The 20,752-nt window shown below is 37.1% G+C and overlaps 2 protein-coding genes across 3 annotated transcripts; both read right to left on the reverse strand.

The window, feature by feature from the left end:
- Positions 1-348: 348 nt before the first annotated feature.
- Positions 349-8,339, reverse strand: LOC140834651 (protein phosphatase 2C 29-like). The gene is made up of 4 exons (XM_073199686.1): positions 6,327-8,339; positions 4,555-4,668; positions 1,388-1,652; positions 349-839 (listed from the first exon to the last, which is right to left on the reverse strand). The coding sequence occupies exons 1-4, from the start codon at positions 8,229-8,231 to the stop codon at positions 715-717; spliced, it is 2,409 nt and encodes an 802-aa protein (XP_073055787.1). The 5' UTR covers positions 8,232-8,339; the 3' UTR covers positions 349-714.
- A 57-nt stretch (positions 8,340-8,396) lies between these two features.
- On the reverse strand, positions 8,397-11,107 carry LOC140834653 (transcription factor MAMYB-like). Of its 2 annotated transcripts, XR_012118742.1 has the most exons (3): positions 9,927-11,107; positions 8,591-8,644; positions 8,397-8,473 (listed from the first exon to the last, which is right to left on the reverse strand). XR_012118742.1 is itself a non-coding variant. In XM_073199688.1 (2 exons), the coding sequence occupies exon 1, from the start codon at positions 10,918-10,920 to the stop codon at positions 9,952-9,954; it is 969 nt and encodes a 322-aa protein (XP_073055789.1). In that variant the 5' UTR covers positions 10,921-11,107; the 3' UTR covers positions 8,520-8,644; positions 9,927-9,951. The 2 variants fall into 2 exon arrangements, 1 of the variants encoding a protein (XP_073055789.1); XM_073199688.1 differs by lacking the exon at positions 8,397-8,473 and having other exon boundaries at positions 8,520-8,644.
- Positions 11,108-20,752: the final 9,645 nt, after the last annotated feature.

Here is a 20,752-nt window from a genome sequence, read left to right on the forward strand (position 1 = left end):
TTTGTTTTATAGGACTCTGGTGTCCAAAATCAAATTTGGACCATTAAATCTAAAAAAAAATCATTTACCGTCGGTTGGTAAAAACTTGACTCTACAATAAATGACAATGGAAGCTCTAACGAAAATATTATATCATGGGCCGCCACGATCGTTAGGGAATTCCATCACGTTAGGGAATTCAAAGCATGCATTCAATTATCGCTCAACATGTGCGCGACTTGATGGAAAAGACTGCCCTGAAAGATGTATTAATTGCTGAATTTTCTAGGAAAACTGGTGTTTAGCTACATTTAATAAAGGCCTCAAGTTACATAAAACTGGAAGCATAAGAATGGAGGATCGGATTAATGGATGTTAACCCATGATTCTATCATTGATGTACACATGGATACTCTGTACTAAGCCCTCCCAAAGGACGAACAAAGCTCTCTAAATTAAGAAAAAGAAGCGCAAAAAAGGGGGCAGATCCCGTCTCGGGGAAAAAAGTTATACGCCCTCAGCTACAAAAATTTCCTATTCCCTGCAAACATTTTTCACCATTTCTGGAGTCTTCGACGTACATCATCTCAAACTGTAGTCGATAATCATGTGGATTTTCCCCCCCTTCACCACAAGCATTGTGCAGCAAGATTGAATGGGTTTCAACTCCAATTCTCGGACAACAATCTGGGCCTGCTATTGTATTGGTCCAAGTACCTAGTAACATCAAAGCAATCAGAGGTATTTTCCAGATGATTTCCAGATTCTGCCCTCGAGAGATACCACCATGACCGTAACGTCGTCATGGTACTTCCTACGGTCTCCTTGTGGAATATCCAGAAGCTCGTGAAAGTCCATTCCTACACCAAATGCAAATTTGGTTCAGAGAGTGAACCTTTTTAAGTGAACTTCGTTATCCAAAGAAGTATGACATTGAAATTGGGACAGAACAAAACAGAGTGCTTTACTGAAACAATATTAACGTGTCCAAAAGAATGGTTCATGCAACCATTCTAATGCGTTTAGTCGTGATATTAAGCCAATGCTGAACTAGGTTTTGTGAAAATTATTCAGGACTCGGCAAGTTTTGTGACAGGATTTCCAACATTGTTCATCGTCAAGCTTTGCTTATCAAAGATCAAAAGATTTTGACATAAGCTTCTGATTTATTGTGTCAAATGTATTTGGAAATAGGGGAGAGGTGGTTTGATTTGTCGATGGTTTCAATTCTAGCATAATTAGGATAAAAAGGCCTTCCAGCTGACCTTGAAATTGGGGGACATAGTGGTAGAAATTGAATATATATAGCATCAACGATGTCCATCACGTTGTAGACATTGGTTCTCAATGCAATTAAAGAAAGTAATATGAATTCAAATTTTTTATTTTATGAAGGTAGAAAATTCACCAGCTTTTCTCGCAGCACGGAAGAGAAGCTCCTCTATCAGGTGCTGAGCTGGATCTCCATCGGGGTTCCTCTCCATAAAAGTCTGCACATGCAATACCACCTCTTGATTGCTAAAATACTGATACAAGCCATCAGATGAAAGCACCAAAAATTGATCTCTGGGTGACAGCTTGTGGTGGCGAAGAGAAGGTGAACATGATACGTAAGGGGCAGTACCAATGTACTCATTCCGAAACATTTCTAACAAGGCATCATTAAATTTTTTCTGCATCAACATACAGTTCAAACCATAAGAGAGGCTAAACATATGCACATCCAAGCATGAAGGAAGATTTGACAAATCAAACTACATGAGCTAACATACTTGAGACCATCTTAACAGCAAAATAATTATGTTTATGTTAGAAAAGAAATGCAAAACAAAGGAAACGGAAGATAACGGTAAAGTCAAGGAATTGGAAGATGGAGAATAAATAGATAATAAAACAATTATTTTGCGGGATTAAATAAATTCATTGATGAATTCATGTTGATTCACTCAAAAATCTTTTATATTCATATTAATTTCTCACATTGTCACATGAATCATTTCAAGAAACAAAAGTTTGAATTATGCAAGAAAAGGGAAATGAGTCGTGAAGTAGTCAACCACATCCAAGTCATGTTCAGTAAGGCGCACTCAAAAACTAGTTTCAACTTTCTGGACTAGTCTACTGCACTGCCAATCTATGGACTGACCCCCTGAAAAAACACATGTGCATGTCACATATGTGATATAAGACCCCAGGACTGAGACTCTGGGCACATTGGATAAATTCTGCGCCCAGTCATGCCCTGAATTGAAAACTGTACATGGATGCCAACTAACTTGACAGTCACGTTGGTGAAAACACCCATGATGAGGCACCAAGTGACACAACATTAGAATTTCAACAAGACAATATTCTAGTCAAAGTGGGAATATTTTAAAACAAGATGGAATGAGTTTTCAGTAAAGAATAACACTTTACCAAGTATAGCAAGCCTTATTATTCTTAAATCGAGATAGGTATGATTTTCATAGCTTTTAAGAGACTGTAAGTTTCAATTGTTAGGAGAAACAGGTTTGCTAGCTAAATTTTGTCTTGGGAAGTAGTAGGCTTAAGAGACTGCAAGTTTCAAGTGTAAGGAGAAACAGGTTTGCTAGCTAAATTTTGTTTTGGGAAGTAATGGGCTACACAGAATTCTATTTCTTTTTTTTTATATAAGAAGCGAAATTTTATTAAATATTAAAAAGGTTTTATACACAGAAACTAGACTAGTGGTCCACTATCGACAAAATGCTGAATAACATATCCTAGCCAAATCAACAATCAACTAAAGTTCAATATCTTAGTAAATATAATATCGAAACATTCTCAAATTCTACATGAGATCCAATCCAAGTAGCTATTTTAATCTTGATTTTTTTCCAACACTCTTCACACGTGTCTTCAATATCGTCAGAAATTCTTTTGTTTCTCTCTAGCCACACCGACCAACAAATGCAATGAACTACCACTCTCTCCAAAAAATGATGTCCCTCGTACCGAGAAACTGTCCAAAATCCGTAACGAATAAATCTTGTGTCAATTTTGGCACCACCCAAACCAATCTCAATTCTTCCAAAACCTTAGCCCACAATCCACTCGTGAAAGTCTAATGAATCAACATGTGGTCTTGAGTTTCCCTTTCTTTCCGACACAACAGTCACCAATTAGGGCATAGAGCACATGTAGGTCATCTCTTTTGCATCATCTCAAAGGTCATAATTCATCCAAAACCGCCGTCCATGAAAATACCTTACTCTTGGTTGGAATCAGGATCTTCCAAATGACATTAAAAAAAGGAAAGACGGAGAAGCGACTGTTTGAAAAGAAGGAATCAAAGAATGACTTAACTGAAAAGAGACATGATGGATCATCATCCCACACTCGGACATCTTGGAATATATCATTATATTGACTCAGTTTATTGTTTTAACTTTTTTGCTAGAAGTAAAAGAAACGGTTGAAATTTTATGTCTCATTTAATCACACATAAAGATATTGATAACACACAAAGAGTTATTATAAAAATAGTTAACATAAAGTTTTGCAATTCCAAAATAACACTTCAAGCTATAATTGAGATAAACCAATTCGCCTAATTTTCTTTTTTGGTTTTTCTTAGTCGCAGAATATTCGTGTGATAAAACCCATGAAAACATTTTCTACCTCACAAACCCATCTCATTAAGATTTCATACAAAAAACCTATTACGTTAAAATCTAACTTGTTTTTCCTCAAATACCTTTAGCATTAGCCGAAAAAATATTGTTTTACAATTTAATTTCAACAGAAGAAACTAGAAAAATTATCCAAACCTGTGTCTATGACTCTATGTATTTTCTTATCTGAAGAAGCACCCGTAAAAAAAATTCTTTCATAGTACACTATTTTTTTATAACAAAAACCCCAACATTTTATTATATATAAATCAAAAAATTTGGTGAGAATTATATGCATAAGCATGTATTGTATTCATATATAAATTATTTTCCCCAGAATTAACAATATTAAGTCATTCTGAATAGTCTAAAACCATTATCATGGAGAAGCTTTTAGATAATTATCCAAATATCATTTAAATATTCTAAACTCAATATATTCTAGGATCACTTTTATTAGAGTATTTCATTAAGATATTGTCAACTTCATTGAAATATTCACGATTAATGTTTTGTTATGTTTAAATCATATTCGTCTAAATATTTCAGGAAGTAAAATCTTAATTTTTGAATTGTAAAATTTTTCTCTATGAGATGGTTTTGCAGAAAATTTTCACTTTCTGGGTAAGCCATCAAACTATCTTGTTGAAACTAGTTTTTGAGTGTGCCTTACTGAACATGACTTGGATGTGGTTTTGCATAAAATTTTCCCTTTACAGTAAGCCATCAAACTATCTTGTTTCAATAAATTTCCATATATTATATTAGGACATATTTCATAAACATCAAAGTCTTTACAAGTCCAAGAAGAGAAATCCACAAGCGCTTCAGTCAATAAAAGATCATCTAGTAATAGAAAACATTGATCTGTATGAATGGAAGGAAGCAATAAACATTTGCAACAATACAAACATAAGAACTAATGGGTCAACTGACAAACCTGTTTGAGAAATCCAGCCCCAAATGCACGAGTTACTTTCAGACGACCTTTAACTCTGTTGTTCACTATGCAATTAGAGTCATCGGGGTGCTCATTCTTGATTCTAATTACTTCCTGAAAATGATATAATATCATATAAAATGAATAAGAAACTCAGACCACTTCAATGATAAAATACATTTAAAAAACAGAAGGAAGAAAAGAATAACTGAAAGAATAAAGCCAATGTTTAAGGTCATCACAAGAAAAAGGTGGAGGCCTGATCCAGGACCTCCATAAGATGGCCACACGGCTAGGCAACGCTTTGTACGGAGACACTACTTTCTATCGTGTTATTAACACAAAGCTATCAGCCAATTTAAGCATAACAAGGCAACTAGATTTAATATAACAATTTTGCAGTTATTTTCAATAATTCAGAATATCCACACCATACTAAAGCATGAAATTACTAAGGCCCAAAAATACCATTAAAATTATTACGGCGGCTTTGAAAAGGAAAACACTCAATTACTACACAGCATGTAAGAGATGTGGCTCAGACATATGCTCGAATGTGATTCAGTAACTTCATTTCCAGTCCTTTGTGGATCAGTTTCTGAATGTTGAAGAGGTGATGGAAACCATACTCTTGCAAAAGAATTGATCATGAAGATGACAAAGTAAGCAATATCAGTGATGATGATAACATAAGTAGTATCAATGATGAATGACGACAACGAGGATTATAGCAGTAGATAACATAGAATTAAGAATGATGGATTTACGAATGAGTCATTGCCTCTCTCTGACCCTTACTGCCCAACCTGAAAAATATCAGCTAACGTATTCCACTTATTAAACAGGGTTCAATGGCCAATCAAACAAGATTGGGTGGTGGCTCCCACACAATAAAACTTAGTAACCTAAGATGGTTGGAAGTCTTGGTATATACCATATACAACTTTGGCCCATAAGATAGGGACAGTTATACTACCGTAGCATGTAGCTCCTTTTTAGTCTAAAAACACGACAAAAGCTAAAGTCAAAATCACATTCTCAAAGTATTTGATGGCGTGCCTACTCCAGCCACAACGTTCATATCGTTCAAAGTATCATGACATTCGAATCACGAGAACAAGAAAAACTTATTATCATTATGGCTTTCAGAATGACTTTACCCGAATTTCAGAACAATTAAGCAATCAAGAATTATCTCAACAAAAATGGCAACTTGATTGAGAAGAATCATGTGGGATTGAAAGAACAGAAGACATCTAGTTGACGATACAACTAACAATACATTGATAATGTCTTCCCAATCATGACAATAACTCAATCAAGGGAAAAAGAAAAACAAATTTTCAGGATGCAATTGGATACCTCTATTCATATGTAATCTATGTGAGCAGAATACCATAATATTTATAACTAAGATAAAAGTAGAACGACAACCATTTAAGACAAAGAAAGAAAACAGTCAAGCTTCCGAATTGGATATATAATTAGCTAAAAGGTAATTTCAAAAATAGCAAGTAAGAATTGTGGATGACAAACTTCCTACATGTGCCTCAGTTCACTCTACTTATCTTTCAGGTTTTCAGTCATCGCCACAGAACATTTTTATCAAAGTTAAACAGATCCAACTCAAACAGATAATCGAGTAAAAGGTATCATATAGCTCCCAATCACATATTAAGAAGCCAAAGTTTGCACATTAGAACTTGAAAAGAAACACCTCAACCATGCTTTCACATTTAAAAAAGAACAAAAATGGAACAGGGGGAACTGACCTCCTGTATACTCGTGCTATGGTCAGTGGACAACTGCAGAGCAAGCAACCCCATAGATTGATTTGTGTGAGCTACATTAACCCTATTATACGCCCTCTCGCACGCATCTGCAGACTCTTCAACAATGTCTCCACCATTGAACCCAAGATCCCCGTGACTATGTAATTCTGAACTACCACTGACCTCTTTAAGTTCATATTGTGCTACAATAGCCCGACTATCCCCAACATTCATCGTATACACATCTTCATCCCTCATCAACACAACCAACAAGCAAGACCCCATCAATGCAAGCTCTGGGTACCGATCAAGAACCCTATCAGTCAAATCCAAATAAGCTTGCTCAGTCATTTCAAGCGCTCTAGACATCGCACTCAACACCAACTCATGGTCAACTACTCCTACCTTCCGCTTCCTACCAATTCTACTCACTTTCTTCTCTTCAGCTTCCCCATCATCTGCGATTTTGTCTTCCCTCAGTCCCCCATCTGCTTTATGTTTTCCCTCCAGCCAAAATCTCCAAGGAAAGAACCTCTTACTGCCCTTGTCCTTAGGCTCATTCTGTAACCCACCCTTTAGTTTTGCCATCAGTAATGACCGCCTATTCACTGCTGAGCTAGCATTATTCACGCACAATGCATCATCAACAGAGAATGCAAATCTATCAGAACCTGATAGATCAACCCCATCTTCTGGATCTTCCTCCATTAAAAATTCCCATAATCTCCTCCTCTTAACTTCAACCTGCTCCCCTCCAAAGATCACTTTTTTCACTGATGATTCAGTACCACCTTCTCTGCTCTCTTCAGACTCTGGGGCATTGCCTGTGTTAAGGTTTGATGGATAAGAATGATCAAGTCTATCGGCATTCAAAGCTGAATCTGTGTCTTTCGTGTCCCAAAACAAACCCTCTAACTCACTGTACATGGCTTTGTATAAATTGCTCATCAGAAATTCAGGGCCATCGGGGCCATTAAATCCATCGTAGATTCCAACAAAGAGCCAACCCAACTCCTCTGACACAACAACATGCACCCGATCCTCCCCTGCTTTTCCTAGTGCCCATTGCACGTTGCTGTCACATTCCATCTCTGCCGCTTCCCGGCTGCTATCATCTCCAGCCATGACATCCTTCTGGCCACCCCTACCTCCGCCAATAAAATTCCGTACTGGAACCACCGAAAAGTTTCGATACAATGCCTTTCGAATTCCTGAAAGTACCTTCTTCTTTCTCTTCTTCACATATATGCCCCCAAGAGGAGCTGAAAACGGCACCCCATTGCTATCGCCGCCAGCAGCAGCAGCATCGAGCGGTCCAGAGACAACTCCACGCTCGATTGGGCCAGACATGAAGAAGGCCCTCTCCAGTGGGCCGGAAGGTGCTTCTTCACCTCCGCTTCGCGGAACCCGCTGCAGTGGCAAGGCGCTAAACGACGATGTACTCTCAAATCCATCTAGCATTACATTATTACCACCCCTAGGCAGCCCAGCCACAAAACCCTTATTGCCACAGCCGCTGCTGCTACTAGCATTTTGAGTGGCAGCATTCATGGCATCGGCGCAATTATCTTCAATCTGGAGGACAGTTATGGGAGTGGAAGAGTTGGCACTAACCGAAGCTCCAGAAATAGCTCGGAACCAAGTTTCAGGTAACCCAGACGATTTGGGAGGCCTTCTCTGGGCAGTGGACGAATCATCGAAGCGAAGAGATTGAGTGGGCGAAACGAAGCGATCGGAGTGCGTGGGCGAGACGAACCGAGCGGAGGAGCGGACGTAGCAGAAGGAGTGGCCTAGGGTTTCGTCGAGCGGCTCCGCATTGACGCCGAAAATGAGGTCCGGATCGGTCCCGTTCGGTCCGGCAGCAGGATTGAAACATGGAAAAACCTGGGAAAACCCGGCCCCCATCACATCCCACGATTCATCTCCCTCCACCAACCCCCCCTCCAAACCATATATATAAATTCTGAAACAAAAAAACTTCGTGAACTGAAATATATATATATATATATATGTGTATATATATAGACACACACGTCAAAAAGAGAATCGACTCCCTGTTTGTTTGTGGTGCGCTTTGTTTTGTTTTGTGGTCTCTCGGGGTTAAAGATAGTAGGTGCTGCCACTACGGTGACTCGGGTTTTATCCCTCTGCATGACGTGTTGGGAATCGAGGGTACTTTTGTCAATAACGTACAAACACTTTTCATGATTGGACCATCAAAAGATATCGAGAGGGAGAGTTGTTTGAATTTTGTGACTGCTGACCTGGCAACCTAATTCTTCGGATACATGGGGTCCACACTAGTCATCCAAACCAGCCTGTCTCCAAGAAAAAATAGAGAATCTAGTAATTTTATTTTTTTTATTTTAAAATTAACAAAATATATATGAAATATGAAGTTCCATTTTTTGGGATGTTAAAAAACTTTCTCCAACATATAAAAAGTTAATCAATATTGAAAAATTTTAACTTTAATAAATGGATGATGAATTACCTAAAAAAATCAATGAAATGAAACTCCATGACATCTTATAATAATATCATGCTTAGAAAAACTACAATATATTTTATAAGGGTAGGTCGGTCTCACGAATCTTTATCTGTGAGACGGAACAATCCTATCGTGAAACTGTACCACACAAGTTTTTCTCATTTTATAAATAATTTGCTAAGATGTATTGCTATTATGTTTCTAAATAACAGAATATGAATTTAGCCACTTATTTCGTTGGTGGAATCCAGGAGGATTAAGTTACTCTTGAGCCATTGAGAGTGAGCCTCCTTGTACTAGATTTTTGAACAACGGAGCCGTGTTCAAGGTTTAATGACTTGGATTGTTTAAAAGACAAATGACTGTGGCTGTAAGTCTAGCTCAAGATATGATCAATCAAACACAAAGATATCCCCTTAAAATCCGACGATTTTACAAAAAAAATCTAGCTACTACCACTGAGAAATAAGCATCATGACCCCTATCTCCAATCAATGCTCCAAAAATCTAATGTTTGAACTTTGGAGTCAGATTGATTAGAAACGAGAAACACGATCTGCTAAGGAAGCATCTAGTTCAAAGCATTTATCAGCATTGTGCAAGCCATATGTCATAGTTAACTCGTTAACAAAACTATTCTATCGAAATTCGTGGAAGATCATCACCAATCTTGCCATTAAAATTTGCAAAGATCATGACTGGTGCAAGTGTGTACTGGGGAAGAAGAGGCGCTTCTCGAAATTCCAATTTCTTTGATTCTATTTCAAAAGTACATTCAATTGATATCAATTATTCATTTCAATACTATAAGCAAGATCCTACTGACATCAAATTAGAAACAAGTGTGGTAGAATCTTCAAGGGTTCATGTTTTGTGTAGCTCAGATTTCTACTGCTAATCGATAATAAATCGTTGTATTTGAAATCTCCTTTGGTCAAGTAAGAACTAGAGACATATATCACAAACAAGAAAATAACGCAGGCGATCGAGAAGAAAAAAATAACGTCGAACTTGTGAATGAGCAAACAATTCATCCCAATAATCATGTGATCATCTCAACAAACAATGTCCCAGCGATATTCTCTCTAATCTAAATACCAATTTCTCACCGTAAAACCGTTTCAAGTAAGAAGCTTAACTAGTAGAGGTCCTTGAATTCCGAAAATCTTTTTTCAACTCTGTCACCCTCTTCATACAGGCTGACTTAGTTTTATCATGCAGAGAGGCAGCAATCTTCTCCCACCGCATGGGTACATCCTTTGGAAATGCCTTTAATGCATTAAGCAGAGCTAAATCATCTCCAGCACTCCATCCACTCACTTTCCCCCCTTCTTGCACATTTGTATAGATTACACCACTTCCACCATCCCCGGCCTCATCAAGAACTCGTTTATCGACAGGCTTACGATCCTTTAGAAACTTCCCAAATGAATCTTGATCACTAGCCTTCTTTACTCCCATTTCTTTAGCTTTCAATATCACACTTTCCACCGTGTGCTTTCCTTTGAACCCCTGTGCTATTGCCTCCCATCGCCCAGGTTGCCCCACTGGATGCTTTCCCATTAACTTCCTCAACGCGTCTTCATCCGTGCTACTCCACTCCCTTTCCTCGAATTTATCTTCAATCAATGACCCGAAACTATCTGTCACCTTCTTATCCGAATCTAGGGCCGACCCAAACCCATTAACACTCGTTGATTTATAGAAGAGCCCGTCAAATAAGACGGGATCTTCACATGGTTGTTTTCTGATGGGTTTCGATGATTTTCTGGTCACTTTTTCATCAGTATCAACTACGACCTTGGGGGTTTCCTTGATAATGGGGCCGAGCCCGACACGAATATCACCAGCGGTAAGGGAAGGAGGGGCAAAGGGCCCGAGAAGAAGGGAACATGAGAGCCACAAGATAATGGATTTCAGCGGTTCTAAATCGATGTAACGAAATGCAATGTAGAAAATGGCAATTGATAGAGGAAGGGAAACAAGAAGCGTAGGCTTGTGAATATAAGAAGAGTGAACGGATTCGGGATCGGGAGGTTGGGGCAATTGCTTCGATTGGATCATAAATCTTGGTCTGCTTTCATATTCATCCAAGAACTCCATGCCTGTGCGCGCAAAATCTCGTCTCTTGGTTCCTAATAACTATTAACTAAAGATAAATAGGATTTTCCAAACGGCATTTTTCAGCAATTGTGAATTATTTGGACGGGCAAAACGGGTGTTAAAATTAGGGTTAGAAATGAGATACCAGAGTTAAGGCGGTTGGGGTGCGTTTGGCCTTGTTCAGAATGTGAAGTTTAGATCCCACACCTATGACTTAGGGGGTATTTAAATAAAAAAAAAGGGGATCTTGTCACAAACTCCCTGTTTCTATTCTCAACCTCCTCTTTACTCCCTATCCCATAAAAACTTTGTTTCAACTCCCCATATCCCTCAAATTTCCAAGTTTGCCCTTATATCTTTATTTTAAATAATTGATTTCTTTTTTTTGTAGTAAAAAGCTCATCATGCTTCCGTAAAATAAATTGAATCTTTTACTTTTTTGACTAGAGTACCACCGGGTTATATCCACCGTTTTTTACGAACTGCTCCTCACAGTCCAACCACACGATCGCAACCGATGGTTACTAAGCAGATTCCTTCAGCAATACTTAGCACAGCTCTAATTCGTTTCCTACCTTAGAGCGTACAGCAAAAGATCAAATTTTTGAAAATAATACATGATAGGGGCTAAGAGCAAAGATCTCTTTTATTCAAACACAAACATTTATTTATTACATATTAACCTCCTGTAGAGGAGGAGAAACTTGTTTTAGCTACTTATCGTAGCTGAACTCTTAACACACATAAAACTTGAAAGAAAATATTACAACCTTGTATGAAAGAAATGGAGAAAATATTTGATGATCTTCACTTCCTTCTTCCGGCTTTATTTATAGAAGGCTCTTTCGGATTTGAAACTCGGATTTCAAATCTTCATTAGCCTTTACAGCTTGCTTGGGGACCATGTAGTGGTTGAAGGGTCCCTGTCTAGATTATTAATCTGGACATCAACTTCTCATCCTCCTTTATCTCTTTTAGATACCATTGACGATGAGTTTCTAGGATATCGGCAGTAATTTCATCTTTTTTATACTCTTTGAAATGATTTACTAACCATTTAAGAGCTTCTGCCTCTTTCCTCTTGTATGTTAATCTTCTTTTCAAAACTTTCAAATATACTCGATACATTTTTAAGTTTTGATTCTGGTATGTTAACTGGTTTTCATTCTGTCCTTATTTATGGATGAATTTTTCGGGACCAGTTTTTATTGGATTCTTTTTTAGGTTGGTATCCAATGCTTGCTGACTCATCCACCATTTGTTATTGGTGGTCCATTTGTCTTTTACCACTAATTAGTGGTTGTCTTGATTCTACCACTCACATGGTAGTGGTCCTGCTTTTTATAATGGAGGGTCACATGTCCCTTTTAATTTTGTCGAGGAATCTTCGGTTTTTTGTATCCTCGAGGAATATGTGCATGTGGTCCTTCCCCACTTGTCCTTGCTTCGGTAAAATGTTTCCGATCAGATCTTGGTTTGAAACCTTTACCGAACTCTGGTTCTTTCTGTATTTGGCATTCAGAGCAGATGTTCTCCGACCATCTTCCTATGTGTGCCATATTACAGAACTTTCGGCGAGTCTCTTTGCTTGCCGGTAGCTTGCTGTTCCACAAGAGATTTCTTTTCTTTTCAAATAAATCTTCTGCGAAACTTGTTGTTTTTCCTGTCATGGTATTCAACAGGAATGATCCGTTCACTGAATGATTGTAGAACTTGAACGGAAACTTGACTTTGTCCATCTCAGTAAGACAGACCCATAAACCCCAAGCTCTTCTGGTAGAAATGTCATCTTCAGTGATTGAAGCAACCAGGGGTGTTTCTTCTGTTGGAGGATCCTTGATAAATTTTTGGACATTTGTATCCGGCCTCCTTAGCTTGATGAAATGAAAGGCTTCGTGAGAACCTTTCCCTGCTGGTTCTGGTGCTGCACTAAAGAAGTATAGCTCCAAAACATCTCCTCTGGACAAATAATCATTGTTTGCCCAAGTCTCGTGAATAGCTTCCTGGATCCACTTTGGTAAACCTGAGATTTCTGGAAAGCTGGGTGATGTAGTATAAACTGAGGCAAGAGCCCCAAATTCATACCAAGCTTTAACCTCCTTGGGATATGAATTAGGTTTCATCCATACCCTTGGATATTTTCCTGAAACATCAACCCTATTTGTAGCTGGGTTAATGCCAATACGTGTTTTTAATTTCTCCCAATTCTGCTGATAAACCTGAAATGGAGAAATTACACCTTCATTAGTATCAGCCTTAGCTTTGCCTTTGTCAATACGAGGCCTAAGGTTGATCTCTCCCTCTTCAATCCCCGAGGTGAAGGGTTGACTTGAGGACTCAAGATAAGGATCAGGAGTCTCAATTTTTGTTTCAGCCGACTCATCTCGTGATGATCCCGACTTAACACCTGTGCAAGGGGTATTTGAATCCCCCACTACAGGTATAGAGTCCTGTACTCGAAAACTCTCCATTTGAGAAACCAGTGGTCTCTCAATGCCCTGGAGGATAGGCCTTTGCGTTACAGACCATAACTGAGTATATGCCTGTAAACATCCTGTAATTCGATCAGAGACAATTCTCTCATCAGCTTGTTGTAGCCTTCCCGCAACTTCTGCGTTAACAGCTAACTTGTTGAACTCGGTTTGAAGCATTTCAAGGTGTTCCCTCAAATGCCTCTGCATCTTGATAATAGCATCAATGTCAATGCTGTCCATCTCTTGTTAAAAAATCTGCAAGAATATTTTCATGAGATTTTATTATCATAATATCAAAAATATAATTTTGACATAAAGCTTGCCATCGTAATAATCTAGCCTTCTCCGGTTTAGACTCAATTCTATTCCTAAAAAAGGCTTTAACTTGAGTGTTATCAACTTTCAAAGTGAATTTCTTTGCAAGTAAAAATAATGGCCATTTTTCAAAAGCCCTTTTTACTGCATAAAATTCCTTTTCGTTGATATGCCATCTTATGGCTTCTGCATCTGAGAATAACCCACTACAATATCTGCATGGTTGTTCTCCATCTGGTGTGAGCTTTGTTAATACTGCAGCCCACCAAGGATCACTGGCATCGGTATATAATACCAGATCATCCTCGTCTTGAGGAATAGCCATCTTTGGAAGATTTTTGCAAACCTTCTTTAAATGGATAAGTCCTTTTGTGTGTTCGTCTGTCCATATAAATCTAGCATCCTTTTTTAATAATGGACTGAACACCTTCCTGTGTTTTGCTAGGTTTTTAATAAACATCCCAGCAAAATTAACAACCCCTAAAAAACTTTGAAGTTGCTTCTTGTCTTTGAGATTTTCTGGAAAATTCTGCACTTTTTCTACTATGTGCTCTTGCAGAATTATTCCTGACTCATCGATTTCAATTCCGAGGAATTCAATCTTTCTTGTAGCAATGACTGCTTTCTTTTCAGATAAAACCAATCCTTCTTTCTTGCAAACATTAGAGAAAATTTCCAAATGTTTAACATGTTCATTCATATCTTTGGATGCTATTAAAACATCGTCGATGTAAACAAACATAAACTTGAAATAATCTTTGAAAAGATTATTCATCTTTCTTTGAAATATTTGGGGTGAGTTAGCCAATCCCATTGGTAATATTTCCCAAATATAATGTCCTTGAGGTGTGGAGAAAGCTGTGAATTTCTTGCTTTCTTCCTGCATCCGAATCTGATAGAACCCAGACTTGCAATCAAATTTAGAGAATATCTTGGCATTGCGAATGCAACTAATCAAGTGTTCTCTACTAGGTATAAAATACCCATCAAACTCCAGAATCTTATTAATTTCTTGATAATTAATAACCAATCTGGGTTTTCCTCGTTTAATATCACCATGGTTTCTTACCAGAAAACCTGGACTGCTATATGGTGACATACCTGCTTTGATTAATCCAAGGTCCAAATGTTCCTTGATTATAATCTGCATATCCCTCTGATCAATGATGTTCATTGGGATGGGTTTACAACGGACAAATTCATACTCTTTGCCTTCCTTGATCTTAAGGCAAGCCCTGAGTTGATTTCTGTCCCACCATGCCAAGGGATCTTCGTTATAATTTTCTTTGATCCTCTTCTTGACATCTTCCAGTGATACCTTAGATTCAAACTCTACTTCATTTGTGTGTAGAGTTATCTTAAGGCATTCTATATCTTCTGTTTGGAGTTCCTTATCTGCTCTTAACTGGAGCATTGTTTCTCCAAACCGTCTTGAATCCTTCATTTTTTGGTTCAGAAGTTTTCCTAAATCACCACGCTTGCTGCGAAACTGGATTGGCAATTTTCTGTAAAATGCCTCCCGAAGTCTCTGGACTATGATTTTGTGAGCACATGGTGTTGTGAATACTAATCTTCTAGTCTCATTTTCCTGTGTATAGGATTTGAACATTTGTAGGAAATTATTTCCTAACAATATGTCAGCTCCTGTATCATGAAAATAAATTGGTGGTGTCTTTACCTTGTACCAAGGTGTTTGTCCAGCACCGCCAATCATGATTTCAGTCATCTTAATCCCTTTACATAAGATTAAGATTCTTCTGGAAAAATCTCTTCCAGCAATCTTGGGTAACTCTTCTTCCAAATTATTTGGAAAAACTCCTCGTTTTGCTGTACATATTCCAGCACCTGAATCAATATATGCAGCAAAGTATTCTGCCTTATATTGTTCATACAACATTCCTACTGGAATGTATATGGAGAATGGACTTGTGGTCATTGGATTTTCCACATTTTATCTTCTGCCATAAACTCCATTCCATACTCTAGACGTTTCCAAGGTTTATGTTCCTCGAGAAACTCTAGCCCAAGAATCAATCGTTCTGATTCTTTTCCTGAAATTCCTTGAATATGAACCTCCAATTCTCCGATATTAATCAGTCCTTGGTAAGTTCCTATCATCGGTTGTTCCAAATAGTATATTGAATTACAAGGAAATTGATTCCTTTGTTTTGTAATATCAAATACTATTTCTACTTCCTTCCAACCTTCTGGGCATCTGAGCTTTCCTATTGTAGAAAAACTTTTCAGCTCCTGTTGGGTTTCTATGACAGGCTTTTTATCCCATCTGTAACTTGTAATTCTATCTCCTTGAAAAGATAGTCTTCTTGGTTCCAATCTAAGACTTCGATTCCTCTGTAGAATCGGTTTGTCTTGGATCTGGATATCTGTTTCCTGTATTAAAGGAAACTCAATTCTTTCTGGATAAATTGCCTGCGCAACTTTTCCAAATATCTCAGGGATTTCAATAAATTCGTTTCTAATAAACAACTCAGAATGATGTGTATTAGATAGAGCATATGAAATCTGATAGGTAATAGAATATGGTCTATTGCCTTCTTTCATCAACCCTTTTTCCTTAAAATTCTGATGTAATGTTAAGGCTCGGCTGAAATCTTGATCTGCCAGGTTGTAGGCTATCCTTGGATAGATTACTCCTACAATTTTTCCTGCACAGAGGTTTCCTGAGATTGTTCCCAGTACTGAATCTTGTAGATTCCCCATTCTTTTATCGCATATGGCGATATCAATTGGTGAATCTATCCCCTCTTTGAAAGTAGCTTTTATCATAATCTGGATTGCTCCTATATGAATCCAGGACATAGTCCTTGCTACTTCTATCTTGAGTTTTTGTAATTCCTCCTTTATTTCTTCGGAAGGAATTAACTGCATCTCCATTCTATTTCCTGTAAGTTCCATTGGGATTGCCATTTCCCTTCTAGAAACTTTATAGATTAGATGATGTTTTCTGTTTCTTAGGCCAAGACTTCCTAAAAACTTTTCTACCTGTCCTGCAGAGAAACCTTGGTATCTTTGTAAATTCGGATTTTCTCTCATGATTCTTTGAACCATGTTATGAGATATTGTTGTCTGGCTAAAAAACCCAGACAAATCTTCATGAGTTTCGTGTCGAAACACCTCGTCTTCAGTCAGATTCCGATTCTGTTCCATCAGATTCTTCTTGACTTAAGACGACTTCTTCTTCTTCATATATACTTTCATCTGAGGCGATATCCTCAAATCGGTATACTTGAATAAGATCTTGGTAATAAACTGCTTCTTCAATATCCAGAGTAAGATCAAAACGTTTAATACCTCTTTTCTCATTCTCTGGACAATTGGTCGAGATATGACCTCTTGCTCCACATGTCCAGCAATTACAATCCTTGAAACTTTCATTGGCTCTAGTATGAGCTCTTCTGAAAGTTTTCTTTGTAGGTGTTCTTCCCGTGCTTTGAGATGAGCTCGATGCTTGGGATGATATCCTACTTCTTGATGGTCCGCTTCTTTGTCCAGATTTATAAGATCTGGCTTTCTGTCTAGACCATACGGTTCTTGGTTTCCAAGAACTTCTTCCCCTTCGTGCATAAGGATGAGTCCTAAAACTTTTCCTTTTATGCTTCTGTGGTTTACTTCCAATAATTGTTGGAAGATCATTTTCCTTACAACACAAAGGAGTTCTTTTGTTGATACCCCTTAGTCGTTTGTAATTCTTTTGTAATGCTGCCATGTGGCACCATTCTGCTAATTTCCCTTTAAGGAAAGAGGCTCTTCTTGCCAATGTATCTGGATTACTAGGTACGTATTCCCTTATGAGCATTTCTCTCCAAGGGCTCGGCATTTTTGCGAAGAAAAGCTGCATAGCTATATCTTCTTCGACTCCTGAATTCCATCTATATTTGGTGAATAACATAATGTATTCATCTACCAAACATATATCATGTAATTCAAGACTATACAGAGCTTGAGTATATTTTTTCTTCTTCTCTGTATCTTGACTGTTGAAATAGTCTACCCCTATAAATGTGCTTTGAATAGGGTAGCCATCCTTCCAGCGATCTCACTAAGAGATTCCCCAACTAGGACTGACTCTTTCATGTCTGCTGAAGTCATGTCCCAAGCAATTTTTACTGATCCCATAAGACTCATTTCCAAAAGTTTAATGAATCCTTCTTTGTTGAGATCAAGTGTTCCTGCTGCAATTCTCATAGCAGATGTCCAATCGTCTATGAGATCTTCTCTGTTTTTGAAGTCCAATACATCAAGGTTAAGCATAACCCCGTAAAGATGTATAGGGTCTAAAACAGTTTTCCCATAGGGTGTTTGGTGCAAAGGAATTTGAGTTCTCCTTGCCCTTGTTCCCGCTGGGTGTGATCCTCCACCGGTATGGAAATCAGTTTGAGATTCTCTCATATTTACATTATGAGATCCCATACTTTCCCTTGGTGGTTCCTGGGAAGATGACCAGGTTATTGCAGGTGGTGTTTCACCTACTGCTGTATTCATCTTTAGATCTACTACTTTGAGATTTGCGAAAGATTCCGCAAGCTCTTGTAGATCCTCCAAACCAATCCTTTCTAAAGTTGTCATCAGCTCAATTTCTTTTCTGAGACAGACTTGATTAGATTGATCATCTTTTCTTCTTCAGTTAAAGGTTTTGACACCACTCTGGCCTTCCCTTGTTGATGTAACAATGGTTCGGTACCAAAAGATGGTGGTAACCAGCCTCCTGAAGTTCTTCTACTAGAACTTGGTTGTTGTTCTAGTTTCTGTATTCTTGTTTGAATATCCTTTAAGATTTCAAGAATTTCTTCTTGTTTTTCTAGGACCTTTTCAATCCTTTGAGGTACATAATATAGCATATTGCCATAATTTTGTACCGTTTTCTGTATTTCTCTAAGATCCAGAGAGAGCTTAGAGGAGTCTGGTACTATATCCAGAAATTTATTATTCTGAATCATAAATTTTTACCTGAGGGTGCTGTTGCTTCCCTTCGTAGATCTTTTGTCTATACAGATCCATTGTTCTCTGAAGAATTTCTTCTGAGTAGATTTTGAAGTATGTTTTTACGGTTCTTTAAACCTTGTAAACGCATACCTTTCGTTCTGAGTTCAGTGAAGCATGTACTTCGCTGTAATTCTTGTTCTAATTGATTTATTTCCAGGGAAATAAGTTCAATTTCGAACTGGATGGTAGTCCCTGGCATATTTAACAGATCATTGAAGATCTGGTCTTTTCGGCCTGTAAGAGTCTACCTTTTGTGTATGCAAGGTTTTGCAAACACTGCTGTCTTTCATCAGGAGATAAATTTCCTGATTCAATGAGTTGTTTCAGATGCTTTATAGAACATCTAAATAGCTCTATTCGGAAACTAATGTTTCTGGAATAGAGATTGAAATGATTTCGGAGATTCCTAAATCCTTTCATTTCTTGATACATGACATATACCGTCATTTGTCTGATGCTTCCATCAGATCTGTACCATAACTTGGTGGTCACCATTGGGACATACCTCTGTTCTCCTGTTTCTGATATCTAACGATAGTTAGATAAACTTGTGTATATTCCAAAATATTGGAATAGTTCTTGTAAATTATTCTCCTCGAACTAAATTTCGGATTCATAATTTTTTCGAAATTCTCCTTCTCATACATTTAGTTACTAGTAATAATAAAATTTTCGTGTTTGAAATAAATTAACCATGCTCTGATACCATTTTTGAAGCGCGGAGGATCAATTAAAAGAAAATAGAGAGTAAGGGTAGTTTTGTCAATTTTATAGGTTTAGGGAGTTAAAAGAGAGTTTTTGATGGCTAGGGAGTTAGGGACAAGTTAAATTTGGGTTTAGGGATTTATGAACAATTTCCCCAAAAAAAAAACATTACACTTGATGGGGTATTTTTTTTAAAAAAAAAATTTGTTGATTAAAGTTTTTTTTGTAAATACACAATCCCCATAGATTAGTCAACAACAAAAAACAAAAAAACAAGCTAGGATATATAATACGACCAACTTTCTTAAAACACCCACAATTGTGGAAACATTTGTGAATTCATTGTTATATATCATCAATCAAATGTATCATATTTCACAATTAAATATTTCATCAACAAAATATTTATGATCACACTAACATTTTATTAATAATTGATGTGATGTCGTTGAGCCATCAAACTTGAATTATGTATTCTTTGAACAAAATGAGTGTAATGGTGAGCAATTGTATAATCAGTCATCAATCAAATAATTATTCATTCATGCACTTCCAAATTATTAACCTTAGAATTATAGTTGCTTAAATCCTTGTGTTCTTCAAATTTAATTCAAAACTTATCAGAAACTAACTGAGCATGATAATACTATATATTAATTAAAGATAACATTTTCGTTTTATAAAAATAGTTAAAGGTTGGCTAGAGATGGAAGTATGGAACCTTGAACTTCAAGCTTATGATATATATATTCTATATATCGAGTTACACATGTCTTTCTCTAAAAATCCGATATTATAATAATATGTTTAATTACAAAAACAAACTATGACACCAAATCTTTTAACTCGTGGAAACTCGATAAATAGTAACAAATATAGAGATAGAGATAAATTTATTTTTTCAAACCAATTGACATAATACTACATATAAATAAATGAATATTCATAAAAAGACATTATCTGGTTATAAAAAATTGATTATATCGCATGTAAGACGGTCTCACTGATATATACCCGTGAAATGGGTGGATCTGGTGTGAAAGGTAACATTTGGTATAAAAATCAATATTTTTAATGAATCCAGTCGTATAGGATATCTATCTCACAAAATTGACCATGACACATTTCATAAATTTTTTTGTGAAATATATTTTTTTTTTATGTTACATACATATTTTACTCCTTACTATATTACTACAATACATGCTTTTTAATCAAGTGTTTTTCAATTAGTTTGTAAAGTTTGAGATAAAATTACCATTATATCCTAATTTAATTCCAAGCAAAACCAAAATATCAGACAAATTAGTTATTTAATATGACCGTCTCTTTTT

The sequence above is a fragment of the Primulina eburnea genome, chromosome 6, assembly GCF_022965805.1.
Source record: "Primulina eburnea isolate SZY01 chromosome 6, ASM2296580v1, whole genome shotgun sequence".
NCBI lineage: Eukaryota > Viridiplantae > Streptophyta > Magnoliopsida > Lamiales > Gesneriaceae > Primulina > Primulina eburnea.

What these genes read in the sequence shown, in the direction of transcription:
- LOC140834653 (XM_073199688.1), bottom strand. Translation starts at nt 10,920, where the DNA reads ATGGAGTTCTTGGATGAATATGAAAGCAGACCAAGATTTATGATCCAA.
- LOC140834651 (XM_073199686.1), bottom strand. Translation starts at nt 8,231, where the DNA reads ATGGGGGCCGGGTTTTCCCAGGTTTTTCCATGTTTCAATCCTGCTGCC. An exon ending in ATAGCACGAGTATACAGGAG is followed by an intron (nt 4,669 to 6,326) that starts GTCAGTTCCCCC and finishes TATCATTTTCAG; the next exon opens with GAAGTAATTAGAATCAAGAA. An exon ending in CCGTGCTGCGAGAAAAGCTG is followed by an intron (nt 840 to 1,387) that starts GTGAATTTTCTA and finishes CATTTGGTGTAG; the next exon opens with GAATGGACTTTCACGAGCTT.